The sequence below is a fragment of the Anthonomus grandis genome, chromosome 17 (assembly GCF_022605725.1).
Source record: "Anthonomus grandis grandis chromosome 17, icAntGran1.3, whole genome shotgun sequence".
Classification (NCBI taxonomy): domain Eukaryota; kingdom Metazoa; phylum Arthropoda; class Insecta; order Coleoptera; family Curculionidae; genus Anthonomus; species Anthonomus grandis.
In genome coordinates this window covers 20,186,015-20,207,242 of record NC_065562.1, presented here as the reverse complement: position 1 = coordinate 20,207,242, position 21,228 = coordinate 20,186,015, and the positions used below count along the sequence as shown (strand labels likewise).

Genomic DNA, 21,228 nt, shown 5'->3' with positions numbered 1-21,228 from the left:
GTCTAAAATTAACTCGATGCTGAACAAAATAAACCTAAAATCTTCATTTTTGACAAATAACCCATAAAATCCGGCTCGAAGGACCATGTTAAAAAACGTTTTTTGCAAATATCTCCTAAACTATTAAAGAAACAGACATTTTCCAAAAGAACAAGTCGTTTTATTTCTTTTCCACATCTTTATTCACTAAAACGACGACTACAGCGGTGACATCTACCTACTGTTAAAAAAATAAACTTTTAAAAATACAATAAATTGTTTTCCCTTTTTTTTTTGTTTAAATTTATTTTGACATTCGTTTCACGTTTTAAATTACTTCAAGGACACATTTTAACACAATAATTACTAAAAAAAAACATTTTTAATGATATGGTACTATTGCACAAACATATATATTTTTTTTAAATCACATTTCATTAAAAGGGTTTTTTCTGCCAATTAAAACGAGCCCAAACACGTTATAGTTATCTCCTTTCATTACAGAGATATTTGGGTTTAAAGGTGCCAATCGGCTCGAAGGACCAAACAATGAAAGGCAAATAACTCAAGAAGTATTTGAGATACAACAAAACTTCGTGATAGAAAAACGATTTATTTTTGAGGCCCTTTAATGCGACATTAATGATTTCCAAAATAAGCTTCATTAAAATTGAGATTCTTAGATCCGAAAACTATTTAACCTTGAACGGAATTCTTTGTCAATGGACGTTATAAATCTTGTTGCCTAATCGCCTATTACAAACCATTTGAGCTAACTACAAAAGTACAAACTACATTCTAGTTTTAAGTCTTCAACGAGAGCAGGAGGGACAGGGTGAGGGGATTTCAGTCACGTAATACTGCTACATTTTGGCACTGGGATTTAAATCATTTTGGGATTTGACTCAAAAAAGCTTCAATCTCCAAATGGAGAGGGGGCGTTGAAACACGGTCACGTGACCCTGCTCCTTACCCCCCACCACGTAAACGTACAGGGGTACAAAAGGGTCGATACGCTCCTCGTGACCCTTAGTACGCTCCTCTGCTTTAATTTTCGTTTTTTCCGCACGTCCCGCACTGTGCGCCCTGATTTTGTTGCTTTTACTCGACAACGGCAGGTTCCAGGGTCGTACCGATCTCGACGAGTGTCTGTAGATCACTTTCGTGTTATCGTCCAGGATCCCGTTGTAACTGGAGAGTTCAAGCACCTCCTCCTCCTCTTCGGTCGGCTTCAAGAGCATTTTCTTGATCGCCTTCTTTTCTTCGTTCGTCAGCATCGATTTTACCGCGGGGCCGATGTAGTTGGGGTTGCAGAAGCCGAACATGCCGTCCTTCTGGAGAACAAGGAGTTTTTGAGGTTATAACGGGAGTTTCTGCATGCATGAAGTGAAATTGAGTGCATTCCAGCAGATCCCTATTCGACTACCTGGAAGAAGTAAAAATATTCTTCCAGGCAGTTGAGGCTCTTTAGCAATTGATATAGAGAAACTGGCTCTAACTCAGTTGCTTGTAAGAATACATTTATGCAGTTGGGTGCATTCAAGTAACTTATAGAAGAATATTAGACCTCTATTCAATTGTTTAAAAGAATGTTCTTATTTCTGTGAAACAATTGAGACCAGTTGACCAAGAGCTCAATTAATTGGAAGATTGTATTTATTTCTTCCAGGCAATTGAAGAGTGCAACTTTATATAGAGTTTATAGAAGACAGCTATACAGCCTGGAAAAATATTTTCATTTTTTCCAGGCAGTTGAGGCTAGATCTCCAAAACCGTTTGAGCGAAGTATGTCATGTGACCCTTCAAATTTCTTGGAAATTTACGTAGAATCCGAAAATGTAATAAAATATAAGGGGTCCCATTTAAAATAACGGAGTTTCCTGTTCTGTCGAATTGAACTTTGACGAAAACTCCGTTATTTTATATATCACACCCTAATTATTATTACGTATTTGGATTCTACGTGAAATTCCAAGAAATTTGAGGGGTCACATGACATACTTCGCTCAAATAGTTTTTGAGATATAAACAGTTGAAAATCACCTGGTTTTTTGACTTGCGAAGCCTGTCTAGACAAAACCATTAAATCTAGAGGAAAATGGTTTTCACATATTTATTTTAATTTTCCAGTTCTAAGTCTGAAATAAATTTCGAAATTTTTGGAAAAAAAAATTTTTTTCAACTGTTTATATCTCAAAAACTATTTGAGCAAAGTATGTCATGTGACCCCTCAAATTTCTTGGAATTTCACGTAGAATCCGAAAATGTAATAAAATATAAGGGGTCCCATTTAAAATAACGGAGTTTCCTGTTCTGTCGAATTGAACTTTGACGAAAACTCCGTTATTTTATATATCACACCCTAATTATTATTACGTATTTGGATTCTTCGTGAAATTCCAAGAAATTTGAGGGGTCACATGACATACTTCGCTCAAATAGTTTCTGAGATATAAACAGTTGAAAATCGCCTGGTTTTTTGACTTGCGAGGCCTGCCTAGACAAAACCATTAAATATAGAGGAAAATGGTTTTCACACATTTATTTTAATTTTCCAGTTCTAAGTCTGAAATAAATTTCGAAATTTTTGAAAAAAATTTTTTTTTTCAACTGTTTATATCTCAAAAACTATTTGAGCAAAGTATGTCATGTGACCCCTCAAATTTCATGGAATTTCACGTAGAATCCAAAAATGCAATAAAATATAATGCATCCCATTTGAAATAACGGTGTTTCCTGTTCTATCGAACTGAATTTTGACGAAAACTCCGTTATTTTATATAACACACCCTAATTATTATTACGTATTTGAAGTCTACGTGAAATTCCAAGAAATTTGAGGGGTCACACGACCCACCTCAGACAAGCCGTTTTTGAGATATATAAAGTTGAAAATTTGGTTTTTTTTTTCAAAATAATAAAATTTATGTCATAATTAAGATTCAAAAAATTAAAATAAATATTTTTCTCTATATCTATAAATTTTGCTACACAAGTCAAAAAAAACAAGTGATTTTCAATTGTTTATATCTCAAAAATCGTTTGAGCAAAGTATGCCATGTGACCCCTCAAATTTCTTGGAATTTCACGTAGAATCCAAATATCAAATAATATATAGGATGTCCCATATAAAATAACGAATTTTCCTCTACTTTCTTACTAAGTTTTAACCTGAACTTCGTTATTTTATATGAAACACCCTAATTTTTATTACATTTCTAAATTCTACGTGAAATTCCAAGAAATTTGAGGGGTCACACGACCTACGTTGAACCAACATTTTTCGAGAAAACGAGAATGGAAAATCATATATTTGTTCAAAATTAACTCGATAAAACACGCTCAGCTATACAAAATAAACCTAAAAATCCCATTATCTCCATTTTTTAAAAAGATATTGGCAAAAAAACCCATAAAATCTGGCTCGGAGGACCATGTTAAAAAACGTTTTTTGCAAATATCTCCTAAACTATTGAAAATACAAACATTTTCCAAAAGACGAAAAAAATCACATTTTTAATTCCCCATCCAATAAATATGTTAAAATTAAAATAATTATATATAATTTCCTTCTTAATTTAACAAAAAACGTAAAAAATCCGGCTCGGAGGACCATGTTAAAAAACCTTTTTCGCAAATATCTCCTTAACCATTAAAGATACGAAAATTTCACAAAACACAAAAAAAATCGCATTTTCAATTCCCCACCCAATAACCTTATTACAACTGTCAAAACTACTCACAATGGCCTCCTTACTCTTCAAAACCTCCTCCTGAGGCGTGTTAGTTTTGACACTATAACTACTAGCGGAAGACAACCGGTTCACGGTCTCAATACTGCAATAGTCCGATGTGGAAGACACGTTCTCCACCGATTTCTCCTGGATCAATTCCTGATACAAGGGATTATCCGCATAACCCAAGTGCGAACTGTAGCTGTCGCCTCTTTTCAATGACGTCGGGGGCTGTAGGTTCTCGTACTCACCACCACCATCAGGGAAATCTTGAACCACCTAAAGGTCACTTAATAAAAACTCACAAAAAAAACAGTTGAAGACGCTTACTTACCTCAGCGACGGTTCTCTCCCGAAGTACCTGGTCAATGTCGGTCTCCTCATCGGTCAAGTAAACTAACTTGGAGGCCTCTACGGGGGTCAAAACGGGAGTGGGCAGGGTCAACACGCTGAAGTTTGGTACCGAGATCGGCTCACGGGGGATTTTCTTCACGGTACTGTCGAACTCGACCCGTTTCTTTCGCGTGGTTTCTTTCTGCTCGTCATCGGAGGAGTTTGAGTGGTCGTGGTACTTCTTTTTTATCGCGTAGGCCGATTTTGACTTAACCAGGGTACCTATTAGGGTTTGATGTTTAGGAGGTGGTTCTTTTGTAGTAGGAGATGCTTATGTAAGCTTGTCAAAGAAAGCATTGAGGTTGTACAGTAAAATGAATATTCTTAATGGCTTAGTTAGCGAAAATTAGATGAAAACGAGTGGCATATCGATGCGGTTTTGATGATTTTTAAAAAAGTTTTTTTATTATGAAGTTGGGGGAAGCCGAGGAAAGCCGAGAAGCTTGCAAAATTAGGCGCTAGATGGCGTTTTAATTTAAAGTATTTTAAGCAAACACTAGAGGGAGCCACATAAGATGGTTTGTATCTCGAAAACCGTTTGTCCAAAGTATGTCATGTGACCCCTCAAATTTTTTGGAATTTCACGTAGAATTTAAAAATGTAATCAAATATAGGGTGTCTCGTTCAAAATAACGGACTTTTTACTGAAATTTTGACCTAAACTCCGTTATTTTGAAGAATACACCCTAATTATTATTGCATTTTTAGATTCTACGTGAAATTCCAAGAAATTTGAGGGTCACATGATCTACTTCACTCAAACAGTTTTTGAGATATAAAAAGTTGAAAATTTGTATTTTTTTCAAAAATTTTGAAATTTGCTTTAGAACTTAAATTTGAAAAATTGAAACAATTAAATGAATTTTGTTTTCTATATTTAATACTTTTGACTGCACGAGCTTTGCAATAACGGACAGTCAAGTACAATGGAGTTTTGCGTTAGTTTGATGTTTGGACGTAAATAACTTTTGACTGGTGAGGTCTATAAGTACGAAACTTTCAGAGTTTTTAGACAGTACTCAAGACCTTCTTTCAAGAAAATTTGAGCTTTTTCGCTTGAGTAGTTTTTAAGTAAAAAATTAATAACTGACAGTCTAGTACAATTAAATTTTGCATTACTGTGTTGCTTGTACTTAAATAAGTCTTTACTGATAAAGTTTATATGAATGAAACTTTTGCAACTTATATGAAGTGCTTGAGGCCATTTCTCCAGAAAATTGTAACTTCCTAGGTCATGTAGTTCTTAATTAAAAAAATAATAGCTGACTGTCAAGTATAATTAAATTTTTCATCAGTTTGATGTTTGAACTTAAAGAACTTTTAACTGATGAGGTCTATAAATATGAAACTTTCAGATCTTGTACGCAGTATTTGGGGCCATCTCTTAAGAAAATTTCAATTTTCTAGCTTAAATACTTTTTAATTAAAAAATTAATAACCGATAGTCAAGTACAATTAAATTTTGCATCACTTGGATGTTTGGACTGAAATAACTTCTGACTGATATAGTTTATAACTAGGAAACTTTCAGAGCTTATAGACAGTACCCGAGGGCATTTCGTTAAAAAATTTCAACTGTCTAACTTAAGTAGTTATTAATTAAAAAATTAATAACTGACAGTCAGGTACAATAAAATTTTGCATAAATTAATGTTTGGACTTGAATAACTTTTCACTGATAAGGTCTGTAAGTCTGAAACTATTAAGTCTTATAGCCAGTACCATAAACTATATCTCCAGAAAATTTTAACTTTCTAGCTCAAGTAGTTTTTAAATAAATTCTCCATAGAATACTTTGCTCAAGCGATTTTTGAGATATAAAACAGACCTGAAGGCCATCGCATACCCATCATAGTTTTTTGCAAATATCTCCTTTTCTGCTCATCTTACGTCATAAAACCATTCTACAAGACTCGTAGACAATTAAATTCTCTATAAATTTTTCTTAAAGAATTTTTATGTAGCATGAACGGCTCAAGAGTAAAGCGACCTACCATATAAAAAAATGTTTACCTATTCTGTACCGTATAAAACAGGCTAGACCTACATAACATGTAAACGGTGTTTTTGTGTGTGTTAAGTGTACTTTTGTGCATAAAAAAAAAAAAATAACAAACTCACCTCTAGATGGGGTGGCCGACAATTCAGTAGATCCCGCCAAAGAGGTGTTGATCTCCTGCTGAGGACTTATTCGTTGTTTCAACAAACTCTCGGTGCTATCGGTGGTTTTTCCTTTGGCCAAAATGGTGTAGTTGCATTTGTTGTTCATCCTGGAGATGTTCAACTGCGATAACTTCGAGATTTCCTGCAAAAAACTGGTCTTTTGTGGACGGTTCGGTTCGGAGTACTGCTGAGCCAAGTTGCTCCCTAAAAAACCGTAAAATTCCCATTTTTTTGAAAGTTTCTAACTTAACCTAACTCACCATCAGTATAATTCAAATGTGACGGTTCAAAGACGTAAGTGTTTTCGCAGGGTGCCACCCGATTGTTCGGCAAGTAGGAAGAATGTCTGTTACCTCTGTCAGCCGAATTGCAAGTCCTCGCTCTGATCCTCACCGATTTCTCTTCCAGGGAGGCCTTTGAGGATCCTTTGAGGAGCAGCTCTGATACAATGAAGGCCTTACTTTCTGATCTGGGCTGGGGTTTTAGGCCGGATATTACAATTTTCTCCCAACTTTCTGTATCTAAAGTTAAAGAAGGGTTTTGTGAGGTTATAAGGGGATTTTGGAAATATGGTTAAAGTGATCAAAAAACTGATGTAAGCATTGGATTAGCAGGGAAAAATTAGTTGAAAATGAGTACCATGTCGATGGGTTTATTTTAATTTTTAAAAGAAATTGTGATTTTTGGGTAAACTGTCAGTGGTACCAAAAATCTGATTGCACCATTAGATTTGTGAGGAAAAATTAGTTGAAAATGAGTACCATGTCGATGGGTTTATTTTAATTTTTAAGAAAAGTGTCATTTTTGAGTAAACTGTCAGTGGTACCAAAAATCTGATTGCACCATTAGATTTGTGAGGAAAAATTAGTTGAAAATGAGTACCATGTCGATGGGTTTATTTTAATTTTTAAAAGAAATTGTGATTTTTGGGTAAACTGTCAGTGGTACCAAAAATCTGATTGCACCATTAGATTTGTGAGGAAAAATTAGTTGAAAATGAGTACCATGTCGATGGGTTTATTTTAATTTTTAAGAAAAGTGTCATTTTTGAGTAAACTGTCAGTGGTACCAAAAATCTGATTGCACCATTAGATTTGTGAGGAAAAATTAGTTGAAAATGAGTACCATATCGATGGGTTTATTTTAATTTTTAAAAGAAATTGTGATTTTTGGGTAAACTGTCAGTGGTACCAAAAATCTGATTGCACCATTAGATTTGTGAGGAAAAATTAGTTGAAAATGAGTACCATGTCGATGGGTTTATTTTAATTTTTAAGAAAAGTGTCATTTTTGAGTAAACTGTCAGTGGTACCAAAAATCTGATTGCACCATTAGATTTGTGAGAAAAAATTAGTTGAAAAAGAGTATCATGTCGATAGGTTTATTTTAATTTGTAATAAAACCGTAATTTTTGGCTAAACCGTCAGTGGTACCAAAAATCTAATTGCGTTAATAGATTTGCGAGGAAAAATTAGTTGAAAATGAGTACCATGACGATGGGTTTATTTTAATTTTTAAGAAAAGTGTAATTTTTGGGAAAACTATCAGTGGTACCAAAAATCTGATTGCACCATTAGATTTGCGAGGAAAAATTAGTTGAAAATGAGTACCATGTCGATGGATTTATTTTAATTTTTAAAAGAAATTGTAATTTTTGGGTAAACTGTGAGTGGTACCAAAAATCTGATTTGACCATTAGATTTGCGAGGAAAAATTAGTTGAAAATAAGTACCATGACGACGGGTTTATTTTAATTTTTAAGAAAATTATAATTTTTGAGTAAACCATCAGTGGTACCAAAAATCTGATTTGACCATTAGATTTGCGAGAAAAAATGAGCTGAAAAAGAACACCATATCGATCAACTTATAATAATTTTTAAAAAAGTTCTTTCATAATAATTTAGGCTCAAAAGCTGCGTTACCAAAATTAAACTTCCATAAATCGTTTAGGCACTGCCCACTCCTCTCCCCACCGAACACAACCATAGACGAGGGCAATTTACAGCAAGCGTGACTGTGCAACTGTCCCGGATTCAATTTCGTCTTTATATTCGTCCAGGTTTTAGTGTAAAAGTCCCATTTCCAGAGGTCACCCCGTTCCTGCAAGTCGGTCATTCCTAAAACAGTTCGAAACAATTAAACTCACAAAAACAATGAAATTCTCCATTACCCCCGTAGATCCACATGGCCTCACCGTGCACCACAGCAGAATGCTTATGCCTAGGAGCAGGAAACTGATCCCCCATCTTACTGGGAGGGGTAGAAACCAAATGCCACGACTCGGTTTCTGCAAATCAACCCTTTAATCAACCCCCTTTTTCCAAAAAGTGGTTTATTACCAAAGTGGAAGGCCCACAGTTCCCCAGTGGACCCCCGTAGATCCTGATAACCCCCGTAAATCAGCATGGAACCGTTATGGATCAGGGCGGTGTGTCCTCTACGTCCCTTAGGGGTGGTCACACCTAAATGATCCACCAATAGAACAGAGTAGAGCAAAAGAGGGTCTATATCAGTACCTTTTTTCGTTTTAACCTTCTTCCAACTGTTGCTTTTCACATTGTAGACCCACAAAGGGGTTTCGGTGCTGGTGGAGAAACTGACCTCACCACCGAAGACGAATATGTTGTCCTTGTAGGGTACGGCGGTGTGCTCTTGGAGACACGGTAGAAGGTCACCCGAAGGTTTCAGCTGTTGCCATTTACCTGTAACTAGTAGAGGAAAGATATATAGAACCTTTCATTCAGAAGAGTATTAAAATTTTGTATGAGCTACAGCTCTTTGGAGGAAATAAAAAATGACTCTAGTAACCTCTCACCGGCCTACATCTGTAAGCGTCATGACATATTTATTTATTAAAGTTTTATGGTCTAGGGAGTGAAAATGGAAGTAAACCATAGGGTTGTATATAAATGATCGAAACGTTTATTCCTTAGGGATAATGGGGTATATGTCGAGGGGACTTCATTTTTCGAGTATTTACATGTCAAGGACTTTTTATTTTTTCACAAAAAGGTTTATACAAAAATTGTTTGAACTAATGAGGAGCATATTTACAAACAAAAATTTCGACCATATTTTCGATACAGTGGGAGAAAACCCGGAAAAACTTAAAATCAAATTTTCTTAGAAAGTAAGAAAGATTTTGGAATTTTTATTTTTGCAATGAGTGTATTTTTTAAATTCGAATCGAAATGTATTCTACACATTTTTTCCAAAATTTAATAGGAAAAAAGTTATTAGCATTTTTTGGTTTTTGGACCAAAACTGACTGGAAAATTTGAAAATTTTTTAAAGTTGTCCGATTTTAAAAATATTTTTTTCTATATATTGGGTATGAAGAGGCGATAAAAAAATTCTTATGAGAAAATTGTGTATTTCCCATAGAAAAGCCGTAAAAAATATTTAAAGTTTTAATCTCTTTAAGATAAGAAAACCAATTTTTTATTTTTTTACAAAAAATCTATGGACTTATGAAAAAAAATATTTTTACAAAAGTTGTTTGGAATTATAAGGAGTACCGGTACAAAAAAAAATTTTCATTTTATTTTCCATACAGTGGGAGAAAATCCGGAAAAATGTCTAATCAAAAATTCTCAATTTTCTCAAAACCTATGGCAAAATTAATTTTTTTAATTTTTGTAGTGAGTGTCTTTTTTAAATATAAATCGAAAAGTATTCTACACATTTTTTCCAGAATTTAATAGGAAAAAAGTTATTGGCATTTTTTGGTTTTTTACACCAAAACTGGCGGGAAAATTTCAAAATTTTAAAAGTGCTCCGATTCAAATTTTTTTTTTTGCTATATATTAAGCATGAAAGGGCATTGAAAAATGTCTTATAAAAAAAGTCTGTAATTCCCATAGGAAAGCCGTAAAAAATATAATATCCTTAAGAAATGTTACTGATGGAAATGTACTAAAAATAACTTTCTTAATTTTTTATAAAAAAAACTATGGGTCTAAGACAAAAATAATTTATATAAAAGTTGTTTGGAATAACGAGGACTACCTGTACGAAAAAAATTTTAGTTGTAGCTTCCATACAGTGGGAGAAAATCAAGAAAAACCTTCAATCAGAGAATTGCAATTTTCTCAATAAGTATGGGAAATTAATTTTTTTTAATTTTTATAATGAGTGCCTTTTTTAAATACAAACCAAAAAGTACTCTACACAATTTTCCCAAAAACTAAGAGGAAACAAGTTATTTCCGATCGTAAGGTTCTGGTTAAAACTACGAAAAAACCGATTACCTAAAAACGAGTATAAACTCGACAGATTTCGGATAATTTTTTGAAAAACTTATTTCAAGGTTAGGACTCACCTAAATTGTATTTCCAAAAATCCTTCAGCGGCAAATTCCCGTTACGTCCCCCCAGAACGTACACGTGCTCCCCGTGGACGGTGGCGCTGTGTTTGGCGCGGGCGGAGGGCGTCGGGGCGCGGGCGTCGTCCGGCGCCACGGCGCTCCACATTTCTTCCCCCTCCTCCCTCTCAAGTCTGCCAATAAAAAACCACAAAATTAAGGTGGTTAAAGTGTCTTTGTGGATCGGTTACTATAATAGGCAAATGAAGATGCTGTAACCTTGAAACTAGATAGAAGATAAAACAAAATAAATAGAGTCTGGTAAATAGGAATAGGGTCAATATTGAAGTGTATGTATATTGCTGGCATAAGGCCAAATTATTTTTCGTTTTGTCAGCGTTAAAAGGCAACGTTTAATTAAGGAATTCACAGCCTAAGGACTTTGCCATTGGTTGTGTTAGGTAGAAGGACGTTTTGACTGGGAATTTTGTAATGGAAATTTTTGTCACATTCTTGGCGAGAATATAATGCTATTAGTGGTTAACCAGTGGCTTAGATTGTGAACTTTTTAACTGATAAAAAAGAGGAATCTTGCACATCTTCGATATGCATTTCTAAGTCTGAAAAGATGACAGATCTTTGAACATGAGTCTTCAAATTGTAAATTTTACTTCCTTCCAGGCAGTTAATAATCATTCATTTATTCCAGGCACTAGCTTATACTGTAAATTTCACTCGCACATATTACTGTAAAAATCACATTCAAAGCGACAAATTATTACAGTTCGAAGACACTTGGAAGTTTATACGGTGAATTGAATAAAATAAGTAAACACGGAAATCCTGAAATCTTCGCTTAGGCTATGAATGCCCAACTCAATATACTGGTGCGATACAATAACAAATGAAGTATCTCTTAGACTGTGAGTGAGAAAGAAAAACAAAACACTGCACTGACTCACCTACTTCAAATTAATCCAAGTAAAATGCACCAAAATAAACAGATTTTCCAAGAGAGAACAGTCAGGAAACAGTCCGGATTAATATGGAAGCGTCTCCCGGAATCCCGGAGGCGTCGCGACGACGCGTGCGTCCTCACAATCAAAACAGTGCAGCAAGTCATATTGATTTTCTCTATACGGGGTGAGGTGCGATAAGGGTTGTTTAACATACCAGGCAATTAGAAACAATTGCTTGTAAGAACCCCTTCGGTAAGAGAAAAAACCGTACAAGAGTCATTTGTTTCACTATAACACCCCCGTCCCTTCCATCTAATGCGAATACGTAACCCACTAACCTTAAATCAAACATAAAATCCTCCTTGCAATACGTGTTGATACATCCCGCTTGATGGTGCAACTGGTTTTTTCTTAATGTAAAAGTTAACGTACTGCCCGGAGATTATCGATAGCACCATCAGTACCAACGACGGCAGCACCAAGTTCAAGAGACAAGGTTCTGTCAGCGTGTGTGTGTGTGTGTGTCTGTAAATCGAGATTTTTCTTTTTTACGGAGAAATTTTTGTTGTTACAAAGGTTCTGGTGGTCATTCTAGGTACGTTTGAGGTGGTACTTAATTAGGAAAATTGAGGTTTGTCTCTTGACACCTGTTTATTTTTATAAGTTGTCAATTCATGAATATATGACTCGAAATACTTATGACATTTTAAAATCTATATGCAAATTGCCCATTTAATTTAAATAAGCAATAAATTCAAAAATTACATATTCCTAAAAAAGTCATTAACCATCAATTCAATTAAATAATATGTAGTGCAGACTTTACCCCCCAATAAACTTTTTAATATATTGACATAATTTATGAAAGTAATCCATAAAACAAATGAACAATCAAATGCCTTCACGCCGCTTTTCAATAATAATTAATTTTAATTAGACAATCCGCAACTCATGCACTTGTTGCTTTTATTAAAAAAATTAAAAAAAAAAAATTCAAGGTCTCGCTCTCTTACATTCTCGTTTATGCAAAGAGCTGGAACATTAATAATAATAAATTGCGTTTTTATACGTTCAGTTGATACGATTATTGAGGTAATCTATTCGACTAAAACCATGATTTTAGTCCATTGTTTTAAACTAATAATGTAAAATCAATTATAGTCAGATATGTCAAAATCGGCGGCAGTGTGCGTCAGAGACGTGGTGAAAAGCTACAGAGACAAACGGATCCTGGACGGTCTCTCCATGACTGTGGAACGTGGAACCATGTAAGAAACCTCCATAAATTAAACCACAATTTAAAAAAAAATAATTTTCTAGTTATGGACTATTGGGAGCCTCTGGATGTGGTAAAACCACCCTCCTAAGTTGCATAGTGGGCAGGAAAAGTTACCACTCGGGGGAGATTTGGGTGTTGGGAGGTACCCCGGGCGAAAAAGGCAGTGGAGTGCCGGGGCCTAGGGTGGGATACATGCCCCAGGTAAGAGTCATCCAAGTTAACTATAGAAAAAAAGGAATTTTCTTATTATTGGAAATAGACCTGTCGAGTGACACCTCTTTTCTAGCTAATTTTTACTCAAAAATCTATTGGTGCGATCGGAAATTTGATATCACTAACCGTTCTCTCAAAAAAAGCAACTTTCTTATTATTGGAAATAAACTTATCGAGTGACACCTCTTTTCTAGCTATTTTTTCCTCAAAAATCGATTGGTGCAATCAGAATTTTGATATTACTTACCATTCTCTCAAAAAAAGCAACTTGCTTATTATTGGAAATAAATTTATCGAGTGACACCTCTTTTCTGGCTAATTTTTTCTCAAAAATCGATTGGTGCAATCAGAAATTTGATATCACTAATTGTTCTCTCAAAAAAAGCAATTTTCTTATTATTAGAAATAAATTTATCGAGTGACACCTCTTTTCTAGCTATTTTTTCCTCAAAAATCGATTGGTGCAATCGAAAATTCGATATCACCTACCGTTCTCTCAAAAAAAGCAACTTTCTTTTTATTGAAAATAAACCTATCGAGTGACACCTCTTTTCTAGCTAATTTTTCTTCAAAAATCGATTGCTGCAGTCAGAATTTCTATATCACTAACTGTTCTCCTAAAAATAGCAACTTTCTTACAATGAAAAATAAACATATCGAGTGACACCTCTTTTCTAGCTACTTTTCCCTCAAAACTCGATTGGTGCACTAAAACATTTGATATCACAAGCCGTTTTCCTAAAAAAAGTTTTTTACAATTTTCCTATTATTAAAACACCTTTACAGGATATCGCTTTGGTAGGCGAGTTCACCGTTAAAGACGCCGTCTTTTATTTCGGGAGAATCCTCAATATGGAGGACAAGCTGATCCTGGAGAGGTTCAAAAAGTTGAGCGTACTCCTAGAGCTTCCTCCAGAGGACAGGTAAAGCATAAGACATTCAATTATTTAAAAACGAATTAAACCTAATAAATCTGGAAAAATAGGTATTTAAAGAACTGCAGCGGGGGGCAACAACGTAGAGTATCCTTTGCCGCAGCAATGGTGCATATGCCCGAGCTCCTAATCCTGGACGAGCCCACTGTGGGGGTGGATCCAGTGCTTAGAGACAGGTAACTGGTTTTTACCCATTTCTTAAAAAAAAAAATTGAATTTATGAATGCTTAGAATCTGGAACTATTTGGTCGAAATCGTCCAGACTGAAAAAACCGCGGTGATAATCACCACCCATTACATCGAGGAGGCCAAACAGGCGGACAAAGTAAACATTCCATTGCATTATTCAATGGAATTTTCTTAATTTATTATTTTAGATTGGATTGATGCGTGGTGGAAAACTGCTCGCCGAAGAATCTCCTGCCAGGCTCCTCCAATTATTCCAAGTGGAATCGTTGGAGGAGGCCTTTTTGATCCTGAGCCGTAATCAAGAGGAGGGCAGGATTAATAGCGCTCTAGAGGGTGCCAATCGTTCCAACGGAACCACGTTGGAATCGGCTTCTTCTACTACTTCTGTAGCGAATTCGGATGTGGTGACGTATGGCTCCAAGGACGTACGTATTAAGTAACTTTTTTTAATATTGAAGATAAATTAGTCGAGTGACACCTCTTTTCTAGCTAATTTTTTCTCAGAAATCGATTGGTGCAATCAGAATTATGATATCACTTACCATTCTCTCAAAAAACGCAACTTTCTTATTATTGGAAATAAATTTATCGAGTGACACCTCTTTTCTAGCTCATTTTTTCTCAAAAATCGATTGGTGCAATCAGAATTTTGATATCACTTATCATTCTCTCAAAAAACGCAACTTTCTTATTATTGAAAATAAATTTATCGAGTGACACCTCTTTTCTAGCTAATTTTTTCTCAAAAATCGACTGGTGCAATCAGAATTTTGATATCACTTACCATTCTCTCAAAAAATGCAACTTTTTTATTATTGGAAATAAATTTATCGAGTGACACCTCTTTTCTAGCTAATTTTTTCTCAGAAATCGATTGGTGCAATCAGAATTATGATATCACTTACCATTCTCCCAAAAAACGCAACTTTCTTATTATTGAAAATAAATTTATCGAGTGACACCTCTTTTCTAGCTAATTTTTTCTCAAAAATCGATTGGTGCAATCAGAATTTTGATATCACTTACCATTCTCTCAAAAAACGCAACTTTCTTATTATTGGAAATAAATTTATCGAGTGACACCTCTTTTCTAGCTAATTTTTTCTCAAAAATCGATTGGTGCAATCAGAATTTTGATATCACTTACCATTCTCTCAAAAAACGCAACTTTCTTATTATTGGAAATAAATTTATCGAGTGACACCTCATTTCTTGCTACTTTTTTCCAAAAAATCGACTGGTGTAGTCAAAATTTTGATATCGTTAACGGTTCTCTCAAAAAAAGCAACTTTCCCAGTATTTAAGATAGACCTGTCAAGTGGCACCTCTTTTCTGGCTAATTTTTTCTCAGAAATCGATTGGTGCAATCAGAATTATGATATCACTTACCATTCTCTCAAAAAACGCAACTTTCTTATTATTGGAAATAAATTTATCGAGTGACCCCTCTTTTCTAGCTAATTTTTTCTCAAAAATCGATTGGTGCAATCAGAATTTTGATATCACTTACCATTCTTTCAAAAAACGCAACTTTCTTATTATTGGAAATAAATTTATCGAGTGACACCTCTTTTCTAGCTCATTTTTTCTCAAAAATCGATTGGTGCAATCAGAATTTTGATATCACTTACCATTCTCTCAAAAAATGCAACTTTCTTATTATTGGAAATAAATTTATCGAGTGACACCTCTTTTCTAGCTAATTTTTTCTCAGAAATCGATTGGTGCAATCAGAATTTTGATATCACTTACCATTCTCTCAAAAAACGCAACTTTCTTATTATTGGAAATAAATTTATCGAGTGACACCTCTTTTCTAGCTAATTTTTTCTCAGAAATCGATTGGTGCAATCAGAATTATGATATCACTTACCATTCTCTCAAAAAACGCAACTTTTTTATTATTGGAAATAAATTTATCGAGTGACACCTCATTTCTTGCTACTTTTTTCCAAAAAACCGACTGGTGCAGTTAAAATTTTGATATCGTTAACGGTTCTCTCAAAAAAAGCAACTTTCCCAGTATTTAAGATAGACCTGTCAAGTGGCACCTCTTTTCTGAATAATTTTTTCTCAAAAATCGACTGGTGCAGTCAGAATCTTGATATCACTTAACGTTTACTCAAAAACATCGATTGACGCAATTAAAATTTGAATACTAACAACCGTTTACCAATAAATTTAAGGAACTCACCAAGGAAAAGAAAAAAACCAAAATAAAAAAGGACAAGACCAGCATAGAGCCCCACCGGATACGAGCCTTATTGGACAAAAACTGGAAACAGTTTTATCGAAACATCACGTAAGCCGTTAAATTCCAAAAAAATTATTATACCCCTAAAAAATCAAATTTTAGCGGTATAGTTTTCCTGATAACATTCCCACTGCTCCAAACTCTCTGCTTCCTAAACGGGGTGGGGGGTGACGTCAAGGGTCTAAAACTCGGAATCGTCAATGACGAAACGATGACGACCCGCTGTCCCGACTTTAACGTGAACGGCACCACCCAAATCCACGACTTCAGTGATTGTTACTTTAGTAACATGAGCTGTCGATTCTTGGAGTATCTGGAACATCCGATGATCCATAAGGTAAAGTGACGTCACAGCTGGTACGTGACGACCTTGAAAAGGCACCTTTTTACCTTGTTGCCATGTTGCCTCTTTTTTAAGGTGAAGTTCGATGGTTTAGATGAAGCTACTCAGGCCATCAAGCACGGAGAGATACTGGGGGTGTTGTATATGGCCAAGAACTTCACGAAATCATACGAAAACAGGGTGGAAAAGGGCAAAGACGCAGAGAACTACATGGCGAACTTCGGCGAGATCAAGGCCTATTTGGACATGTCCAATCGGCAAACCGGTGCTACCTTAAAGTACAAACTGTACGAACTGTTTTACGATTTTCAAGAGGCGGTTTTTAGGGAGTGCGGTTGGCCCGAACGTTTGGGTAATTTACCTTTGAGGCAAAACTTCATTTACGGCAACGAGGACGAATCTTATACGGTGTACATGATACCCGGCACCCTAGTGACGTAAGCGAACCAAACAAATGACTGTCACTTGTCAAATGACGGTCACGTCAGCGCCCTCTTTCTCAAAACATTTCGTTCCAGGATGTTATTCTTTATGGGTTCGATGATGACGTCACAAATTATCATCACCGACAGAAAGGAGGGGGTGTGGGACCGTTCGATTGTCGCGGGAGTGACGTCACTGGAGATCACCCTCACGCATTTTATTTTGCAAGCGTTAATTATGGTGGTGCAGTCCGCTGAGGTGCTCGTCATGGTGTTCTGGTGTTACCAGTACAGTTTCGTCGGGAATTTCGGGGTTATCACGTTCTTGACTTATTTGAGTGGGATTTGCGGGATGGCTTATGGTAAGCATTGACAACTGTGACAAGTGACGTAAGGAAACAAATGAAGTTTTCTATTCCAGGCTTTTGGGTGTCTGTGATATGCGAGGATCATTCTCAAGCGAACATTTCGGTTTCCGGTGGGTTCTTACCTATGATGCTTCTTTGCGGTAAGACTTTATTTTATTTTATTTAGTTGTATTTAAATTAATGGGTTTTAGGGTTGATTTGGCCTACAGAGGCGATGCCCTTAGGCCTACGGATATTCGCCAAATGTCTTCCCTTCACTTTGGCCATCGAGTCTTTAAGGAACGTCATTAAAAAAGGATGGCCAGTGTGGGATCCACAGGTTTTACATGGGATGGGCGTACTTGTGATCTGGATCTTTATGTTGGGACTCATCAGCGTCTGGCTAATGAAACTTAAACGATAGAATAAATAGTTTTTTAATTTTTATTTAAATATATTTTAATATTTTCACATGTCTTCGTTTAAATTTCGCGCCTCTCCTTAACTATCAATCGATGACAACAATGACACATGGCAGCTGTCAACTTGGTTTGTGTCAACTGCCTTAGTAATGACATTTTGACAGTTGTCAAATCGGTTTGTTTACGTACAGGTCTCAACTGTCAACCGATAGAGTAATAAATTTTTTTTTTTTTAATTTTCACATGCGTACGTTTAAAATTGGCGCCAACCGATAACAGCAATGGCACTTTGACAGGTGTCAAATTAGTTTCTTTACATTCACGTCAACCATTTCATTATAGTAATGAAAATTGTCAAATCAGTTTGTTTACTTTCATACGTTAGGTTTAGCTAATTGCATTAATAAGGAGCAAAAGTCAACAAAATAATCAACCCTTACAATGATATTTATTACACTTTGACAGCTGTCAAAGACTAACTGTCAAACGATGACAGTAATGATACTTGACATCTGTCAAACCTATTAGTTTGTTTACACTTTACATTCAAACACAAACAATAACGATGGATTCCCAAATATTCAATGCCAACGTCAGTGCCTCCGACCTAGACGAGGAAACCAAAAAAAAACTAAAAGGAGACACCATAGGCGATACCCTATACAGTGAATCATTTGTCTTAAAAACCTTGATGACCCTCACATCAACGAAACTTGAACTTACCGAGGACCTGGAGCAAGATTTGTGTTTCCTATGGGACATGACCGTGGAAAAGGACGTTTGCGAGTACTTATTCGATGTTAAATACCCCTCAATTGTTTGTGAGGTTTTGCCTGCATGTGAGGAGGCTAGACTCATTGAAATCCTTATAGGAACATTGGCGAACACCTTACTGGCAGACTGCGATAAAAGCATCAGTGAGAGTGAGGTAGAAACGGTCTTAAAGGAGTTTGAAACGAGTGATTCGGCGGTTTTAGTGCAGCTGATGCGGTTCCTGGAGGCTCTGGCCCATGGGGCTCCACATTTAGTGAATTTACTGGATGAAAACCGTTTTATATTCATATTAAACTACTCGGAGAATGAGGAGCTGATTACTCAAACTATAAGGACTTTAGTGAGGGTCACCAAGGGGTTTAATTTAAGTGAGGTTAAGTTGAGTGTGGAGCTCGTTATGGCCACCATGGAAGGCTTTAAAACAGTGTTTTTGTTGTCAAGTGATTTGGATAATAAGGAGAGCAAGGCGGGCGTTAAGACGTTTTTGGTTTTGATGGCAAATTATTGTGCTTATGCCCAACAGTTTCATAAAGAGGATGTTTGCAGTTGTATAAGTGATAGTGAGGTTATTAGAGATGTGCTTAGTGAGGTTATAAAGTATTTTAGTGAGGAGACTAATCTGTTTCCGGTGACTGATGATTTTTGTGATTGCATCAGTAGTTTTAATGTGATTATTAGTACTGGGGGGGTTTCGATGGTGTCCTCTGAGTTGTTTAAAGAAATTTTCTTAAATTTATTGCAAATTTTTCATTATTTGCATAAGGCGAGACAAGAGTGTGTCGATAGTTTTAATGTTGTCTTAGAACTTTTGGGTTTAACGTTTCATATTCTTGATCAAGAAATTGTTTTAAATGAACTGAAACATGTGCCCTACAAGAGAGGGATTGTTGTGCTAAACTGCTTAAAAGAGAATTCAAGGACTTTTGACTTTGATATTTGCGATAAGTTAAAGTTCATGTATGCTAATTTTAAATAAAACTTCCATTAAATACATACATATATATATTAACAATATACAATAATGTTTAAACGATGAGTACAAAAGTAAATTGTATTGAGCTTATGTCAATAATAATAATAATAATAAATAAAAAAAGCACTAAACATTAGGCCCTAAATAAACAAATTTGAGCTTTTCAATTAATGGCCAATTAAAAATGTGATTATCACAGTACAGAAAACAAAGTAGGCCTAGAATCACATAAATTTGTATAGCAAACTAAACATATATATATAAATATAGAAAACAGCACAATGTTACACTTTCCACTCATAAATCATTGCCCAAACAATGACAACAATAAATTAAAGCTTAACGTAATACACAATGAAAGATTATTAGATAATCGTGCACTTGGCGCACCCTTGGAGGGTGTTTTTGCGTCTCTTTTCGCTGTCGTTTTGCGGTTGATTTCTCACAATACGCACCACCTGTGATCAAAGTTATCACTCGTTTTTAAAAGTATCATAAATGAGACCTACCTCGTGAAAAGTGGCATCGATATTCAAAGGCGGATCCTTGGCACTAGTTTCGATATAAGGGATGCCCAGCTTGTGGGCCAACTCCCTGCCCTGCTCCTCGGTCACTTTCCGCAAATGCACCAGGTCCACCTTATTGGCCACGAGGAGCATGGGATATGTATCTCTAATAGATGAAAAGAACACTATTAGGCACCCCCTTCAGCTCCAAAAAACTACCCTAATACCTGTCTTTCACCCTGAGGATCTGTGTGTGAAAATGAATAATGTTCTCGTAACTATTTTTGTCAGTTACTGAATAAACTAGAAGGAACCCGTCTCCTTTTCTCATATATTGTTCACGCATAGCGCTGAACTCTTCTTGGCCGGCGGTGTCCAGCACTAAAAATCCCCACTCATAAACCGGTTAATCGGGTGAACAGTTTTCTTACCGTCGAGCATGCACCATTGTCCATCGACCTCGACATGTTGCATGTAGCTGTCCTCGATGGTGGGGTCATAGTCGGTAACGAAGAGTTTTTGGAAAAACTGTATCGTGATGGCACTTTTGCCCACCCCACCGTCTCCTACCACCACCAATTTGACGGTGGGCAAGTTGTCTGTCGGGGGTTTTGTCATGGCTCTCATTAGATAGGCCTCTCGTTTGATTATTCTTTTTGAGGGGTTTATGTGCTAAAAATAGCTTTAATGACTAACTTTAGCACTGACTTATAAACAATTATAAATAATGTATGAGGAAGGAGTGTCTGAGGACTCTTTATATAGGGTGGCAAGGTGTTGGGTGAGTATAGAGGTTTACTGAGTGCCTACGAACCTGCTCATTACTGATCTCAGGCTTTATTAGGTGAGCTTAAAAGGGAAAATAAACAATTTTTCAGTAAAAAAACATTGAAAAAGTTTAGGGAGAAAACATGACTGACAAGTTGTTGACAGTTATTTGACAGCCTCTTGCCATGTTGCCACATCAATCACCTTATGTCAAAAATTAAGGTTAGGTTTTTTTTTTCTTAAATAAAACAAATTGATTTTATATTAATT

General features: G+C 35.7%; 4 protein-coding genes across 9 annotated transcripts; 2 read left to right on the top strand and 2 right to left on the bottom strand.

Moving 5' to 3' along the window:
* Positions 1–20: 20 nt before the first annotated feature.
* On the bottom strand, positions 21–12,022 carry LOC126746125 (uncharacterized). 3 transcript variants are annotated; one of them, XM_050454234.1, is made up of 11 exons: positions 11,872–12,022; positions 10,593–10,768; positions 8,788–8,979; positions 8,611–8,733; positions 8,442–8,558; positions 8,194–8,388; positions 6,530–6,790; positions 6,228–6,473; positions 4,048–4,328; positions 3,723–3,992; positions 21–1,313 (listed from the first exon to the last, which is right to left on the bottom strand). In XM_050454234.1, the coding sequence occupies exons 1-11, from the start codon at positions 11,883–11,885 to the stop codon at positions 885–887; spliced, it is 2,304 nt and encodes a 767-aa protein (XP_050310191.1). In that variant the 5' UTR covers positions 11,886–12,022; the 3' UTR covers positions 21–884. The 3 variants fall into 3 exon arrangements, with proteins under 3 accessions (XP_050310191.1, XP_050310193.1, XP_050310192.1); XM_050454236.1 differs by lacking the exon at positions 11,872–12,022 and adding an exon at positions 11,541–11,836; XM_050454235.1 differs by lacking the exon at positions 11,872–12,022 and adding an exon at positions 11,537–11,835.
* LOC126746127 (ABC transporter G family member 23-like) lies at positions 11,981–17,988 on the top strand. Of its 4 annotated transcripts, none has more exons than XM_050454239.1 (13): positions 11,981–12,128; positions 12,699–12,801; positions 12,854–13,013; positions 13,812–13,948; positions 14,011–14,136; positions 14,192–14,285; positions 14,338–14,574; positions 16,336–16,451; positions 16,506–16,740; positions 16,822–17,183; positions 17,265–17,530; positions 17,590–17,676; positions 17,728–17,988. In XM_050454239.1, the coding sequence occupies exons 2-13, from the start codon at positions 12,701–12,703 to the stop codon at positions 17,937–17,939; spliced, it is 2,133 nt and encodes a 710-aa protein (XP_050310196.1). In that variant the 5' UTR covers positions 11,981–12,128; positions 12,699–12,700; the 3' UTR covers positions 17,940–17,988. The 4 variants fall into 4 exon arrangements, with proteins under 4 accessions (XP_050310196.1, XP_050310195.1, XP_050310194.1 ...); XM_050454238.1 differs by having other exon boundaries at positions 11,994–12,128; positions 12,695–12,801; XM_050454237.1 differs by lacking the exon at positions 11,981–12,128 and adding an exon at positions 12,542–12,625 and having other exon boundaries at positions 12,695–12,801.
* Positions 17,989–18,457: 469 nt separating this feature from the next.
* LOC126746117 (uncharacterized) lies at positions 18,458–19,704 on the top strand. The gene has a single exon (XM_050454222.1). The coding sequence runs from the start codon at positions 18,503–18,505 to the stop codon at positions 19,685–19,687; it is 1,185 nt and encodes a 394-aa protein (XP_050310179.1). The 5' UTR covers positions 18,458–18,502; the 3' UTR covers positions 19,688–19,704.
* On the bottom strand, positions 19,696–21,171 carry LOC126746119 (ras-related protein M-Ras-like). The gene is made up of 5 exons (XM_050454225.1): positions 21,005–21,171; positions 20,622–20,862; positions 20,418–20,571; positions 20,194–20,356; positions 19,696–20,142 (listed from the first exon to the last, which is right to left on the bottom strand). The coding sequence occupies exons 2-5, from the start codon at positions 20,815–20,817 to the stop codon at positions 20,050–20,052; spliced, it is 606 nt and encodes a 201-aa protein (XP_050310182.1). The 5' UTR covers positions 20,818–20,862; positions 21,005–21,171; the 3' UTR covers positions 19,696–20,049.
* Between the last annotated feature and the right edge of the window lie 57 nt (positions 21,172–21,228).

What these genes read in the sequence shown, in the direction of transcription:
- LOC126746125 (XM_050454234.1), bottom strand. An exon ending in ACATTTGAATTATACTGATG is followed by an intron (nt 6,474 to 6,529) that starts GTGAGTTAGGTT and finishes ACGGTTTTTTAG; the next exon opens with GGAGCAACTTGGCTCAGCAG. An exon ending in GTCGGCCACCCCATCTAGAG is followed by an intron (nt 4,329 to 6,227) that starts GTGAGTTTGTTA and finishes AAACCCTAATAG; the next exon opens with GTACCCTGGTTAAGTCAAAA.
- LOC126746127 (XM_050454237.1), top strand. Translation starts at nt 12,557, where the DNA reads ATGCAAAGAGCTGGAACATTAATAATAATAAATTGCGTTTTTATACGT. An exon ending in ATACCCGGCACCCTAGTGAC is followed by an intron (nt 17,184 to 17,264) that starts GTAAGCGAACCA and finishes ATTTCGTTCCAG; the next exon opens with GATGTTATTCTTTATGGGTT. An exon ending in GATTTGCGGGATGGCTTATG is followed by an intron (nt 17,531 to 17,589) that starts GTAAGCATTGAC and finishes TTTCTATTCCAG; the next exon opens with GCTTTTGGGTGTCTGTGATA.
- LOC126746117 (XM_050454222.1), top strand. Translation starts at nt 18,503, where the DNA reads ATGGATTCCCAAATATTCAATGCCAACGTCAGTGCCTCCGACCTAGAC.
- LOC126746119 (XM_050454225.1), bottom strand. Translation starts at nt 20,817, where the DNA reads ATGAGAGCCATGACAAAACCCCCGACAGACAACTTGCCCACCGTCAAA. An exon ending in ACAATGGTGCATGCTCGACG is followed by an intron (nt 20,572 to 20,621) that starts GTAAGAAAACTG and finishes GGGGATTTTTAG; the next exon opens with TGCTGGACACCGCCGGCCAA. An exon ending in ATCCTCAGGGTGAAAGACAG is followed by an intron (nt 20,357 to 20,417) that starts GTATTAGGGTAG and finishes TTCATCTATTAG; the next exon opens with AGATACATATCCCATGCTCC.